Below are 16,280 nucleotides of genomic sequence, written 5' to 3' on the forward strand. Positions count from 1 at the left end.
TTCAAAAATAGCAGATCTACAAGCTCGCAGCGCGGCACTCGGTGCCGCGCTGTGAGCTTGTATATCTGCTATTTTTCAATAGCTAAAGTTACTAGGGCCCCTCCACCTTGGGCCCTGGTAACTCAGTCCCACTTTCCTACCCCTTGTGACGCCCCTGAATGTGACTCATGCTATCACAAAATGAACGATTGGTCCTATTATCTGCTCTACTAAGAGAGGGCAGTGTGAACAAGACCCATGGCACCTGCATCGTCGGTGGATCTGTTTTGACAAAAGGGCTCTGGATCTGGCGAGGCGAGCACTAGTAGCACGGAACAGATGTAGTCTCACAGCGACCTCTCAAAGCATTTCATGTCAATAGCGGTGAGGAAGACGGCAGGTCAACAGTTGTTCAAACATGTTTACCCTCTGAGTGCTTGGGCTGTGGGCGGCACAACGGTGGACATCTTGAGGCCTGCGGCGATATCACAGCCTGGGAGAAGGAGAGGTTGAAAATAACCGCAAACACACTCCCGCCAGCTGGTCCGCACATGCTTTAAAGGGATATTTCACTTTCAAAAAAACGTTTGGTAATTTTATCGTCTAATCAGGCTTTTATGAACACCATGAACAGTTTTTAATTAGCTTGATTGAATATTTAGATATTTGATGTAAATGTTACCAGGCCCAGGGCCTCTCCCCACACACACCCATTGTAACTTCAAACTTCATTTTAACCATGATAGATTCATTAAAAACACCCATTATTTTTTTCTGGTGACTCAAACTACCCTCCTAATATGTGAGCAGGCCGTGTTTTTTTTTTATTTTTATTTTTTTATAACTTTTTTCATTTATTTTTAATAATTATGTTTTTGTATTTCATTTTTTCCATTTTCCCAAATAATTATTAAAAATAAATGAAAAAAGTTATCGAAAAAACACGGCCTGCTCACGTATTAGGAGGGTAGTATGAGTCACCAGAAAAAATAATGGGAGTTTGAAGTTACAATGGGTGTGTATGTGGAGAGAGGCCCTTCCACTGCTCCCTGTTGAAAGTGGAATATCCCTTTAAGGACCCCGGCGCTTTGGGCTGCTGCCAGCCAGGCCCCGCAGCCTTGCGGCCTGACGTTGCAGCTGAAACTCTCCCAACGGTCCCACGACGGGGTCATACGCTATAACCATGTCTGTACTGTACTGTAATGTTCTTCTCACACTGTAACCTCCCTGAGGAAAAGCCAACGGACATTTTAGTGTCATGCTGCTATTTAAATATAGGGACAGCGTTTGAAAATACCTGCATTTTCCCTTGGAACTGAGTAGGACTCTAGTGATCACACATCATGGTAGGAAGGAAGCTGTCAGGAAGTGAATCACTTTGCAATCACTCTACAAGCTCACAATGCGTCACATTGTGACGCATTGTGAGCTTGTAGATCTGCTATTTTCAAAAGGCCAAATTGTATATTGGGCAGAAATGGTAAATGTATGTTTTGTTATAATAATCTACAAAGTAACTAGTAACTAGTTTTCATGTAATTGTAGTGGAGTAAAAAGTACAATATTTGCCTCTGAGATGTAGTGGAGTAGAATTAAAAACATTGAAAATTAGCTCACTTCTCATGGTATCAAACACATAACATAAGTGTATCTCCTTGTATGGGCAGTGTGACCGCAGCGGTTGGTACCGCACACATAGGGACATAGGGGACATTGGGACCTACACACTAAGTCAAACGTAGGAGTGGTTGGCACCGCTCAAATAAATACCTCAAAATTGTACTTAAGTACTTAGTTACTTTACACCACTGGTTGGTGGAAAAAGCCAGAGAGAGCACAGTGAGCCTGAAGCTCTGGCAGCAGAGCCGTCACAGCCATTCAGAGAGAGAGAGTGTGATGTGAGGTCTGCAGCAGAGCACCATGCAACCCCCTGAGCAAAATGAAACACACAGGACCATGCACCACCTCAGCAGTATGGTACATATACCTTCATAGAGTGAGTGCATGCACATGTGGGTTTTATTTCGAAAGTATATACATATACATATACAAAATAAATCGTAGGTCTACTGTAAATGTGAAAATGAAATTGAATGTGAAAATATATATGTCACAGCTTGTTTCAGTGAAATTGAGAACAGGTGCGCTCGTTTTGCGGCGCGGGGCGGAAACAAGCGGTCGCTTTGATCCACAACAACGACAACGACAACGTAGCGTCGGCAGGAATGATAGCGCCTCACCACACGGAGGTTAGGGTTAGGGTTAGGGTTAGGCATAATTTTACTGAGGTTAGGTTAGGGTTATGGTTAGAGTTAGGCATAGTAAGCTAATGGCTAAACACAGCTGAGCTAGGCTAGTAGATAAACAAAGAAAGAGAGGTCGCAAACGAGTGACGTCAGCGACTACACAAGTGAATGGCTGTTGTCACCATCTCATGGTGACTACGCAGAATTACACAGGTGCGCTGATAAGAGACTATCAAAGTGAATTGATCCAGGTGGTGTTAGGGGTGTGTGGTGAACGACAAAACGAGTGCTCTTACCACGATCTAACAGAGTTACCCAATCTAACTGTAACATATATATATATATATATATATATATACTGTATATGTGCGTGAAAATGTTCATATCTGGCATGAATTGTTCAGTAATATGGCATACACATATTTGCATGTGCATTGCAGGTATATGTGCACATGGATGCACCCACATGCATTTTTCTGGCATCTGTGTGTGTGTGTCAGTGTGTGTTTGTATGGAGGAGGGGTATACGGGCAAGTATCACAGGAGCAGTAGACAGAGTGCCATGCCGTTGAGATGACAGTGATGATAAGTCTCTATGCAGCTCACAAACCCATGATCGGGAGGACGATAAAAGAAAAATACTTTTCACCTTCAAGCCCACAACGTACACACACACACACACACACACACACACACACGCACACACACACACACACACACACACACACACACACACACACACACACACACACACACACACACACACACACATGGATAAGAGGGAGGGGGGTGTGTCGGTGTTACGGCAATCAAAAGAAAGGACTGAAAGGCCATTTGGAATGGAGTGCTTTGTCTGTGTGGCAGTCTGACATAAGCTTTAAACACAGTTCCATTCCTCTCAACCCACAACAATCCACTCTACCAAATAGAACAGGGACGTCTGAACACAGGCTTGGTCTTTAAGTTGCTGTATTTTCATGTTAGGATGTGACGTTTCTAAGTCAAGTGCTCAATGATCTTGCGCCTTTTGCCCATTTTCTCATGTTTACTGTCCTACACGGCAATACACATGCAATATATAGGCTATTCTATTCTATTAAAGATGCAGTGCCATGATTTTTTTTTCCCCTAAAATATGATTATCAGGTATTATGATTATACGAGGAGGAAGATTTCTTCAAAAAAAAAGTGTACAGAAAGAGTTAAAATTAGGTTTTTATGTGGCCATACCCCCAGTTCATTAGGTATGCCTGGTTGTCAGGTGGGTGGTGACCCTGCAGAAGTTAGCCACACCCACAGTGTTGGGTGAATGGTAAAAGGGGAGGGGATGTGTTTATGATGTAATTTAATCTGTGGTTTTCGACTGGGCCTTTTGAGTATTGAATGAATGAATGAAGACTTTATTAGAAGTTTGCATAGGAAAAGGTACAGTTTCATGACGGTACAGTTCACTGGTACAAGGTCTACTAAAAGGAGATCCATGAAAAGACTAAGCTTATTTCCACTGGAAACCATTTAAGTATCTCATATAACATTGAATGACAGACAGATAGAACACAGTACTATGCAGTAGATATGTAAAGAAAAACAAAACAAAGACAGTAATTCTTAAACAAACAGTATATACAAAGAAGGGGCAGGGGAGGGTAGGGTTGGGGCTAGGTTCATTATTACCAGTTGCGAACGGCTGCTGCCTGTAAGTGGCTTTTCAGGGCAATTTTAAAGGATGCAAGTGATCCACACTCCTTTATGGCCTTCGGTAAGGCTTTCCACATTTTGGTGGTATAGCAGAAAAAAGAGTTTGACCCTTTGTTGGTTTTGACTCTGGGTTGAAAGTGATCTGTGGCGCTGCCTCTGGTGTTGTAATTATGGACATCCTTAATGTTTATAAAGTATTTTGACAGGTACTTGTCAAAATACTTGGCTGTTTGGAGTTTAGTTTTCAGGGCTTGTGGGGCGTCACGATACCATACGTGGACTCCGTAGTCAAAGAGGGGCTGGATTATTGCACCAGCTATGGTCTTCAGTGTGTTAAAATTGACCATCGGGGCTATCCTCTGTAGGAAACGAGTTCGTTGGTTGATTTTATTTATTACTTTAGAAGTCATCTTTTCACTGGAAAGATTAGCTTCCAGGATACATCCTAAGTAAGAGATTTCGTTTTTTCGTGTTATGACCTTGTCACCCACTTTGATTGTGAAGTTATCGACCTTTTTGAGGTTATGATTTGTTCCAAAGAGGATGGACTCCGTTTTTCCCAGGTGAATTGATAATTTGTTGTCGTTAAGCCATGTGCAGATCTTACTTAGTTCAGAGTTAAGTGTCTTCTCAACCTGCAAGTGGTCCTTGCCCGAGACTAGGAGAGCCGAGTCATCCGCGAACAGGAACAGGTTGCAGTCACAAGCAGATGCCATGTCGTTCACGTATATTAGGAACAACAGAGGCCCCAGTATGCTACCTTGAGGAACACCACAGCTTACTGGGAGGGGGGGGGACATGGTACCGTTAATCTCCACCACCTGTTCCCTCCCCACCAGGTAAGATTGCATCCAACTCACTGCTGCGCTGTCAAGACCGATGGCTTTTAGTTTCTCAATCAGAATAGAATGATTTACGGTATCAAATGCCTTCTGGAGGTCCATCATGACCATGCCGCTATATTTGCCGTCATCCGCTTCGCGTTTGATTTGGTCAGTCAAATAGAGAAGGCATGTGTCGGTGGAATGAGATTTTCTGAATCCAGATTGGAACTCGTAAATCAGATTATTCTCATCGAGATATCTTGCAATCTGTTCGTAGACTATTTTCTCCATGACTTTGGATATGGAGCTGAGAATGGAAACGGGACGGTAGTTTCCAGGGTCTAGTTTGCTACCTTTTTTATGCAGGGGGGTTACTTTTGCTAGTTTGAAGTCCTGTGGGACATGACCCTGTTCGATGGAAAGGTTAATTATGTGGGTAATGATTGGAGCAATGGTGGCGGCTGAATCTCTGAGAAATCTAGCTGGAATTTTATCAAGGCCAGTGGCCTTGTGCTGAGGTAGGGCGCTCAGTTTTTTAAACACTTCATCAGTTGTCACTGTGGCAAGTTTAAAACTGTCTTTTATGACACCCAGTTTATTGTAGTATTTCTTAACAAAATTTATACCATACCGCCCAGATGGGGCGACCAGTCTTTCAACCAGTGAATGGGCCATGGTGGTAAAGGTTTTGTTAAGATGGGTAGCTACTTCACATTTGTCAGAAATGAGAGCGGCGTCCGTTTTGATGTTTATGCTGTGGCATATGTTTTTAGATTTTAAGCCTAATTGGTTGTTAAGCAACTTCCATAGGTCTCGTGGTTTATTTTTGTATTCGTCGATTTTGGTGTCGATGTAGTCTTTTTGGGCGGATCTACATAGTGCGATCGTCTGGTTTCTGAGTTTCTTGCACTGAGCAGTAAGATGTTTGATTTGGATCTTGAGGTCAGGGTTGAATTTTTTCCTAAGCTTTTTGCAACACTTACGTTTTTCATCGTACTTTTTGTCTCTGAGTTTAGCTGATTCGGCTATATCTGAGTTATACCATGGCTCTTGGCGGGCTTTAACCCTGGTGGTTTGCAAGGGGGCCACGTCGTCTAGAGCATTGGTCAATTTGGTTTTAAAACCACACCATGCTCCTTCGACATTTGTACAATTCAGTTCAGAAGAAAAGTCAGTATTCGCTAGTGTGTGATTTAATGCCTCACTGGAGTAGTTTTTGAGGCTTCTAGCTACCACTGTTTTGTGACCACTAGCCTTGGGTTTGTGTATTTTACGCGTACAGTAGATCATGTAATGATCACTAAGACCGCATACAATAGCCCCGCTAGCGGTGACTTTGGATTTGTCTGTGGTTACGATGAGATCTATGAGGGTTTGGGAGTGCTCCGTCACCCTGGTAGGTACGGTAACGAGCTGAGTGAGACCATATTGATTACATAACCCATTAAAGGACTTGAACAGGGGTGCTTCTTTACGCAAAGCACAAACATTCCAGTCGCCCAAAGCATAATACTCAATACCGTCCACCTTTGCTAAGCTCTCCTCAAACAGCTCAAAGAAGTCATTCTGGTCAGGGGGTCTATAGACTGCGCATATTAGTATATTTTTAGCATGTTCAAAAATTATCTCGACCCATACAGTTTCAAGAGAGCTGTGGTGTAGGTCAGGGCGAATGATAAAATTTAAATCATTGTGAATATACATGCAAACACCGCCTCCCTTCCTGTTCCTATCATTCCTAATGACAGTGTAATTGGCTATTTCAATGCTAGTATCTGAGAATGAGTCATCGAGTTTAGTCTCTGAGAAGGTTAAAATGTGTACCTTACCATCAAGAAACATAGCTTTGATTTGTTCCAGTTTGGGTTTCAAACTGTTGATGTTGAGATGAATCATTTTCAGTCCTCTTTTCACAAAAGTACCTTTCATGTCTGAGGTGTTCAAATAGCCATTATCAGGGCTGGGGGAGGGGGTTTCCCCTGTGTGTGAGTCCACATCCGTGTGTATTGGGGGTAGGGGGGCGCTGGGGGTGGGGGGGAGGTCATGTCCCGTTGATGTCTGAGAACCTAGACAATGGGATATCCAGCTTCTTTCATCGGCGCGAGGTGTCGAGGTGGCGGCGCCGGCGCAGATTGTATCAAAGCCGAGGTACGCCAACAGCCATGATTGGTTTCGATCCCTGGGGGGTGGCGGGGCCAGCGGGGGGACATCCTGCTCGGTGGTACTGGTAATCTCCGGGGATCCGACTGCCGCGAACTGGGCACCAACAGCCACGATGTCGGGTGGTGGAGCCGGCGCGGGGGTGGACACACCGACGTCCGAGGTGCTCCGTGGGTCGGGTGGTCCCTCGTGGATCCGTGGTTCCTCCGAGTTGGCCGTGTTGGTAACCTCACTGGTCGACAATGGCGATGAGTCGACCGTGGAAAGACCATCCGCGGCTGCGAGAACGGCGGCGAGTCTGCGAGTCATCTGTCGGGTTGCAACCGGGCCAGGGTGTGTCTCTATATCTCCACAGAGTAGCAGCAAAAAGTAAATACAGGACCTTCTGTCCATACTACTGCCAACTGGGGGTTTGTTCTTTGTTGAGATCAGCGCACCAAAGACAGTCATTCTCCCGTAGCCAAGGTGTTTGGATTCCGACCCACCGTGGAGATAAAAATCACTGTGTGATTCCTCTCTGTCCTGCACATAATCCATCGTATCCAAGTTATGTGGGATCCACGGTGAACTCAAGCATGAGTCGGTAAACCATACGAGAAACGTTAGAAAAGATAAAAATATCCATCCCTTTGTCCCTGGTGAGTAGTTTACTGGCGCGCGGCGGCGGCTCCGGCGAGAAGTTGAGGAGCGAGAAAAAACGCGTCCGACCTGCATGGCTGCTGGCTGAAGTCCACTTCTACAGCCGCTTCTACACGGCTGTTTACGGTTTGACAAGGGGATGAGGGGATGAGGGGATGAGGCCTAGTCTTTCAGCTTTCAGGAAGTAAACACAAATACACACAAATACACAAATACACGGGGAAGACAAATCTGCACATTATAACCCCACCAGGTGGCCTATTAGAATAATGTTAACTTCATAGACACATACAAAACAGAAAAAGTACAAAACTATGGCACCACCTCTTTAAGAAGTCGTAATTTGAATAGCCAAAATACATCTACAATTTTGTAAAAAATGTTTTATATATGGCATTACACATTATATAGTTTCAAACATTTAACATATTTTTGAATGGTCAATAGACTTTTTGATTAACATATTTTAACCTTTGCCAATATTAGCCTACATTTCTCAATATCTTTAGTATTTATTAGAGAAGTAATTGTTGACACAGCTGATTTACAGTTGAGGTTTTGGGCAAACTGTGGATTTGCTACAGTACTTGTGATGCTTTTGTGTAACTCTGTAGTGCAGAGGTTCTCAACCAGTGGTCCCTGAGGGGGTTCCAGGTGGTCCCCAGCTAAACGATGGAGATTTGGTAACCAAATGGACCCTTATAGATCTTAAACTCTTGATAGTGTAAAATGAAACCAAATGGACCCAAACACAATTAGAGAATGTAGAAAAAAAGTTTTTTTTTTTTTTATCAGCGTTTGCCTGTTATCTCTATGGTACGACAATGATACAGCATGGAATTGTGGACAAAATCTTATCCAACGATAACAAAATATGACACGTTTTAGGTCTGAGAGGCTAAATCAAATGGTGGTCTGTGGCTCAAATGAAGAAATAATTGACCTAATTTACAAAAAATTCAATATGGAGATAAGAGGCTTCTGTCCGACATACAACGATATACTATGACAATCAGCAAAGAAATCAAGTACATGTGAACATTAACAGCATGAGCATCTCCCTTTAATGTTCCATGTGTTGTTTCAACAGGAATCCTCCGCCTACTCTCCACCAGCCAGAGCTGTGGTCAGACAACTTCAACGACTTCATCTGCAAGTGAGTGTGTGTGTGTGTGTGTGTGTGTGTGTGTGTGTGTGTGTGTGTGTGTGTGTGTGTGTGTGTGTGTGTGTGTGTGTGTGTGTGTGTGTGTGTGTGTGTGTGTGCATATTCAAATTAACGTGTGGGTGTGTTGGTCAAATGTAACACTAACACCTGGATTTGATTGGTCAAACCCTGTCACAAAACGTGTTACAAAACGTGTGTAACGTACGCATCTCTGACGGACTTCAAATTGGCCAGACACAACCCAAGGGAGTGCAGTGCCCGGCGTTGAGTTGGTCGCATAGGCAGGGGCGTCACACCAAATTCTGGGCCCTGGGTACAAGGATTCACTGCGGGCCCCCCATGAATGTTAACTATTGAAAAATAGCAGATATACAAGCTCACAGCGCGGCACCGAGTGCCGCGCTGCGAGCTTGTATATCTGCTATTTTCTTTTAATCGTGAGAATGTGTGCAAGAAACCTATGTCAAGGACCCCCAAGATGATATGTATTTGGCCACGGACCCCAATCTCAAAATATTTAGTTCCAGGGACCCCCCAGAAGCAAAATTTGAGTTACAAATGTCCACTTAAAAAATACATATATTCAAAGATTTGCGCACATTTTCACGACTTTTCAAAAATAGCAGATCTACAAGCTCGCAGCGCGGCACTCGGTGCCGCGCTGTGAGCTTGTATATCTGCTATTTTTCAATAGCTAAAGTTACTAGGGCCCCTCCACCTTGGGCCCTGGTAACTCAGTCCCACTTTCCTACCCCTTGTGACGCCCCTGGTGGTGGCCTATGATTGCCATGGCAACCCTAGCCTGCTTGATTTGGCAGATTCGCCACACCTGTCGAATCCCCCTCACCTACCATTTGATTACTTTTGTCGGTCAACTTTTCACAGTCAGCTTGCACTCTTCACACATTTACAAATGCACAAGGACTTTTCCATATGAGGCACAAATGGGACACAGACAGACGGTTACAACGGGTAGGCCTACTCTGACAACGGGTATAACAGGGTGTAACATGCATTCCCTGTTTGTTTCAGTGATATTCAACCCCTTTCATATCATGGTCCATTATTTATTTGGCATTTGAGCCACGGACCGCCATTTGATGACATTCAGCCTCTCAGGCCAGACTTAGATGTTGGATAAGATTTTGTCCACAATTCCATGCTGTACACTACAGTATTGATGTGGTGCCATAGGAGAGATAACAGGCAAATGTTGACCAATTAATAACAATGCTCCTACTGTGCATTCTCTAATTGTGTAGACTTCTTGTAAATTAAGTAATGCAGGTGTTTGACAATAATTTGACTCTTGAGAGCGTGAAATGAAACCAAATGGACCATTTTCTTTTTCAAGACCAAATGGACTATTTGGTTTCTCAAGAGTTAAATATCTATAAGATCCATTTGGTTACCAACTCTCCATCATTTAGCTGGGGACCACCTGGAACCCCTTCAAGGACCACTGGTTGAGAATTGCTGCCCCATTTGCATCATTCCCGAGTATGCCGGCTAGTTCCTTTGATTGTAAGTAAGCCTTGCCGAGCCATGAGGCCCATAGGGCAGGAGCCTATCTCCTGTTTCTAGTATAGCGCGAGGCAGCTTTAAGTACAAGTACACCCCCCTTTCCCTGCTAGTATGTACCCCCCCCCCCCCCCCCCCCCCCATTTTTCAGAGTCTTTGATATGATCCGGATGGGGATTGAACCCCGAACTCCCAGTCTCAGGGCGGACATTTCTATGTACATACCTTAAATGCAGTCATCGCCTTTTCATCATGCCAGTTAACACCTCCCCGTCTGTCTGTCTGTCTGTCTGTCTGTCTGTCTGTCTGTCTGTCTGTCTGTCTGTCTGTCTGTCTGTCTGTCTCTCTCTCTCTCTCTCCTGCAGATGCCTCATTAAGGACTTTGAGCTGAGGCCCAGTGTCATAGAGCTGCTCCAGCATGGCTTCCTCAAGCAGATTGTTGGGAGAGAGAAGGTCCTTCAGAAACAGTTGATGGAGCTCATTGATCTCAGCCAGCAAATAGGGAACATTGAAAAGATAAGGTACCGCTGATTATGCTGTGACCTCGTACAGTACACTCCATGACACTTGAAGTGATTACAAAATGTATGCCTTGATTAAAGAAGGCACTGGAGCAACTCGAATGATTGAAGACTTTTTCTTTTAAGGACAACACTTCGATGTCTATTACATCTTCGTCATCTGTTGCTCCAGTGCCTTCTTTATTCAGCTATAGAGCATAGCAGTGCCGGCCATTTTGTGGTGCCACAGATAGAAAAAACATCAATTTTTCCCCCCTGGACATTTCCGAAAATATTTATATTAATTATGTTTAAGCCTGGAACCAAGCCATCCACGATCCTGGTGAATCATGACCATAAAACCTTTGATTCTGTGTTCACAAATATATATATATATATATATATATATATATATATATATCTTTGTACACAGAATCAAATGTTTTATGGTCATGATTCAGCAGGAGCCTGGATGGCTTGGTTCCAGGCTTATAATAATAATTTATCTAGATATTTTCAGAAATGTCCATGAATTAATTTTCATTCGATCTGTGGAACCACAGAATGCCCTATTGTATACTTCATCACACAGTACGACACATTTGCAAGCTTGTAGATCTGCTATTTTGGCAATTTTTTTTAAATGTTTTAAAATATTAGAAAATAGGGATGAATTGTTGAAAGTAGTTCAAATCTGATAGGCACATTCCCAAAGTTGGAGTAAAATCACAAACTCGGTCTGAGCATTTTTCTGCTTGTCGAGACCGTTCTGGTCAAAATCAAACATGCCACATACAGTACAGTACAGTACAGTACAATATATACTTTACTTGTCTTTAGTCTTGGCTCAACAGTTTGTGATGGCCAATTTGGGTTCAGTGTATGTACAGTAGCTGTCAACTTCATCACCCTCCAACAATGCACTTTCAATTGTCCCTAGAGAAGGGACGGTGGGATTTTCAAAGGTTGAGAACAAAGGCCTGGCCATAAGGCAATCAGATAAGAGTACATATAGAGAAACCTAGGTTTATAAGGCAAAATCTCGATAGTCCGACGTCGAGTCTGATTTAGGGTTAGGTTTAGGCATAGTTTTACTGAGGTTAGGATTTACGGTTAGGTTTAGGCATAGTTTTACTGAGGTTAGGGTTTAAGGTTAGGTTTAGGCATAGTTTTACTGAGGTTAGGGTTTAAGGTTAGGGTTATATACCACGCACCTGATATATAATCTAATTTATTTCAGGTAATAATAGAAATATTGAAAACACTGCTGGGTGCAACAGCAGCACAATGGTAGGAAAATCAATCTGCAGGTAAACAACATGGTCAAATGTAGGAAATTCAATTGAACAGTGAATGCCTTCCCCCGATTTGGTACTAATCACCCACAAATGCAACCACTCGACTCTATATGGTATTTTTCTGTATGAAAGGAAAACCTGGTCTACAACACGTGAATGCTCAGAATGCCTCTAGTCTCCAGTACAACCCCAGTGGGAGGACGTTTTGAGCTGAAAGACTGCCAGCCAGCGAGGTTTAATAATAGTAGTCAGCAGCTTAACTTTCTGTGCCTGGTTTCAGACAGTAATCCAATTAAGTCTCCCATTGCTGGGTTTATTATGCCAGCAGTGCTGTGTGCACACTGCACACACAATGTGTCGAATGAGATGAAATTATGTCCAGGATACAATTTAACTTGAACATTATGCATAGCAGGTACATTTTGTAATGACAGACCTCCTTTCATATGAAATGCTGTCGTTTCAGTTCATTTTGACATTGCCCCAATCCTTATTTTCTGACTTGACGTTGACGAGAACACACGTCAACTTGCCAACAGCGCCTTATTTTTTAGCTCAAGACCCAAAAGAGAAATTAAACGTTTGCCGGGGACCCTAAATAGTGAAAACAGCAGGTCTACAAGATCACAACATGTAGCTTCGCGCTGTGTTGAGAGCTTGTAGATCTGCTATTTTCACCACCTTAAACATTCATTTTGTTTTCCAATTTATGGAATTTTGTTGATTTCTTCATGAAATTACTGAGAAATTAAATTCGTTTTAAAAATGTTTTTTTATTATTATTACCCTTATTACTTTTTATTTTTTTTCCTTTTGGGATTGTCTTTTGAAAATGTTTTGAAACGATAATTAAAAACAAAATGTATAGGAAACAACAAAATCAAGGGACCATCGACCCACTGTTTGGGAAACAGTGATTTAAAGTATACACTATTTAAAGTATACACTATTTAAAGTAGACACTATTTCTAATGTCATTTCTGTCATTTAAGCCCTCATGGAAACACAGAGCGAGGCAGTAACAACAGGTAAAGGACACGCCCCCCAAGCCCCCTCTATTTTGCCGCTGTAGGAGTAGTTGACAATCACCGGTTCCTCTAGTTGTGTGATCATACATGTATTGGCAATCAACCATGTATTGGCAATCAACCATGGCACCACCCTGTCGTTATTAATATTGATGTTGATCGATTTATATACTGTATCTAATCATTTAATCAATCAGTAACTGTTTTATACACATCATTCTGGGTAGCTGGATAAAAAAATCGCAATAATTAATAAGTAAAGCAATCACCTTTTTACTATAGCTCAATTGATTTTAATTAGAACGTTGATTTAAAAAAAAGTTTTTACATCAATTGATTTACTATAAATCATTTGATTTTAATTAGAACTGTAAGTAGCCAAAAAGAAAAGTTAGGTAGATGAAAAGAAGAAGGTAGATGCTAATGCAGATCATAGCACTAACAAAAAGTGTTCAGTATTAACATTGACCTCTCGGGCCACATCCAAAGATGTATCAATATATTTGGCTGAAGCTAATTATGTGGAAGATAACCAATGAGCCACTTGGACCACTAAATCACCAAAGCAATTCTATGTTATTTCAAAAATAGCCGAACTACAAGCTCACAACGCGTAACATCATGTTGTAGATAAGCTATTTTAGAGGCCTATAATAGAACACACACTTCCCAAAAGTGCTTTTACTTCTGCCAACCATAGGAACAGACAGTAATTTATGTCGTAGAAATGACATAGAAAAACGTATTTCCTCATAAGCTTCCTCAACTGTGGAGATATGCCCTCTCTATGTATCTATTTTATTCTCTGTCTAGTTAACTGTTGATGTATTTCTTGTATTTCTTTGTTAAGGCTCTTTTCCACCGGCAGTGATAACGATGACGATAACGATTTAAAAAAGTGGGTTTTCAATTGAAGTGGATCGGCAGCATCCACCCAACACCGATAAAGACAACGATAGCCGACAACTACATCGTTAGGATCAACAACGATGTGGTTAAGATCACTAGTGATATGGAACTGGGTCTCTGACAAACAGCTCGCGATGCACTCTGCGCGAGCGGCTGTTAATTGGCGCCTCTTCACATTGTTGTCCGATAACTTTATCGGACATCAATGTGAAGGCATAATTATCGCTGTGATATTTTATGGCTATCGTCATCGTTATCGCTGCCGGTGGAAAAGGGCCTTAAGTCTGTTTAATTCCCAGATGTCTACCGTTTGTCTGGTCCCATGTATTGTGTATTCATGTTTGCGCCCGCTATTCAGCCAGATTTTAATTATTTGTAATAATTATTTTGGAAAATGAAGAAAAACATTATAATATGATATTTATTTTTTAAATAAAGTAAATGAAAAAAGTAATTGAAAAAACACGGCCAGCTCACGTATTAGGAGAGCAGTATGAGTCACCAGAACCAAGGACAGTTGTTTTTGATAAGGGTAACTCTATCATCATGGTTAAAATGGAGTTTGAAGTTACAATGGGTTTGTATGCACTCATCACCCTACTTGCGTGCTCTGCTGGCGCACAAGTAGGCCATATTTGGTTACGAGTGCACAAAGCACAAGTTTGCACAGGTTAGTTAAATTATATTATTGTCAGTCCATCAGCTGGACTATTGTCTTCAATGCATCCCATGGAACTTCCAGCTCCAGTTTTCCTCCCAGGTGCAGCAATGTTGCGTGCCTGGCATACTGTAGAACCTGGCTCTACCCTCTTTATTATGTACCTTGCTGTTCAGTCCTTGTGGTGTCATTGTAAAAAGGGTAGCACTTTATAATGAAGTACCTCAATAAAGGCTAATTAACAGCTAATAAGGCACTTATTAACAATGAATTAACAGCTAATAAGGAACATTAAGTCCTAATAGTGCATTTATAAACCCTTTACTATGCACTTATTATGAGATCAATTAACACTAACAAATCCTTAATAAAATCTTTATTATAACAGTATAAACAATTAATTAAGCCTTTATTAACACTTTATTAGGCAATTTAAAGCCACCTATTTTAAAGTGGGAACACATCGGGTACACCCGCCACTCTGACATGTCGGTAGTCCTAATTGTGCATTTAGAAACCCTTTACTATGCACTTATTATGAGATCAATTAACACTAACAAATCCTTAATAAAATCTTTATTATAACAGTATAAACAACAACAAGTCATTAATTAAGCCTTTATTAACACTTTATTAGGCAATTTAAAGCCACCTATTCTAAAGTGGGAACACATCGGGTACACCCGCCACTCTGACATGTCTCCTTTCCGACATGTCAGAGTGGCGGGTGTACCTGATGTGTTCCCACTTTAGAATAGGTGGCTTTAAATTGCCTAATAAAGTGTTAATAAAGGCTTAAATAATTGTTTATACTGTTATAATAAAGATTTTATTAAGGATTTGTTAGTGTTAATTGATCTCATAATAAGTGCATAGTAAAGGGTTTATAAATGCACTATTAGGACTTAATGTGCCTTATTAGCTGTTAATTCATTGTTAATAAGTGCCTTATTAGCTGTTAATTAGCCTTTATTGAGGTACTTCATTATAAAGTGCTACCGTAAAGGGTAACAGTATGTTACAGTAAGTCTTGTCTCTAAGTGTCATATTCTGTGTTATTCTCTAGCCCAGGGGTTCCCAAACTTTTTTGCATCAGGGCACCCCATAAATATTTTTTTAATCCGAGGCACCCCTACATTATAATTTTTAATTTTCACAAGCAACTTATATTTATAGCATATTGTCGTTGTCGGGTGGAAACCTTATATGTCCAAAACCGTTCGTTTTGTATTTATCATCTATAAAATGTACTAAACTTGTGAAAACAGCAGATCTACAAGCACACAACGTCTCGCATTGTAGATCGGCTGTTTTCACTAGTTTTGTGCGACAGTCTTGTATGATGAAGCAGGGCCTTGCTTTACCAAACCTTGAGATACAAGGTTTCTGCCCGACAGTGATTATGTTGCGAGGAAAACTTTGAGATAATAGCCATTTTGGTTAGAACTGACTGAAAATAACTTTGTACTTCAAGTTTAAAATTATACTAAATATTTTGTCCAAATAAATCCAAATATTATCAAATTATCTCGAGGCACCCTGGGACTGGCATCACGGCACCCCAGGGTGCCCCGTCACCCACTTTGAAAACCCCTGCTCTGGCCTCTACAGGTTTTTCCAGTCACCCTGTTTGGGTTTTGCACCGTCATCTGTGT

The 16,280-nt window shown here is 41.7% G+C and overlaps 1 protein-coding gene across 1 annotated transcript in view; it reads left to right on the plus strand.

Annotated features, from left to right (window-relative positions):
• Nucleotides 1-7,022: 7,022 nt before the first annotated feature.
• Nucleotides 7,023-16,280, plus strand: part of LOC308306646 (myosin-IIIa-like) — a gene marked incomplete at both ends in the record, with an annotated part of 67,498 nt that continues 58,240 nt past the window's right edge. The window contains 3 exons of the mRNA XM_080751687.1: nucleotides 7,023-7,240; nucleotides 8,637-8,702; nucleotides 10,598-10,753. Coding sequence (XP_080607813.1) covers nucleotides 7,023-7,240; nucleotides 8,637-8,702; nucleotides 10,598-10,753 — 440 coding nt within the window. The remainder of the gene's footprint in view (nucleotides 7,241-8,636; nucleotides 8,703-10,597; nucleotides 10,754-16,280) is intronic.

The sequence above is a fragment of the Nannobrachium achirus genome (assembly GCF_963921795.1).
Source record: "Nannobrachium achirus genome assembly, chromosome: 21".
NCBI lineage: Eukaryota > Metazoa > Chordata > Actinopteri > Myctophiformes > Myctophidae > Nannobrachium > Nannobrachium achirus.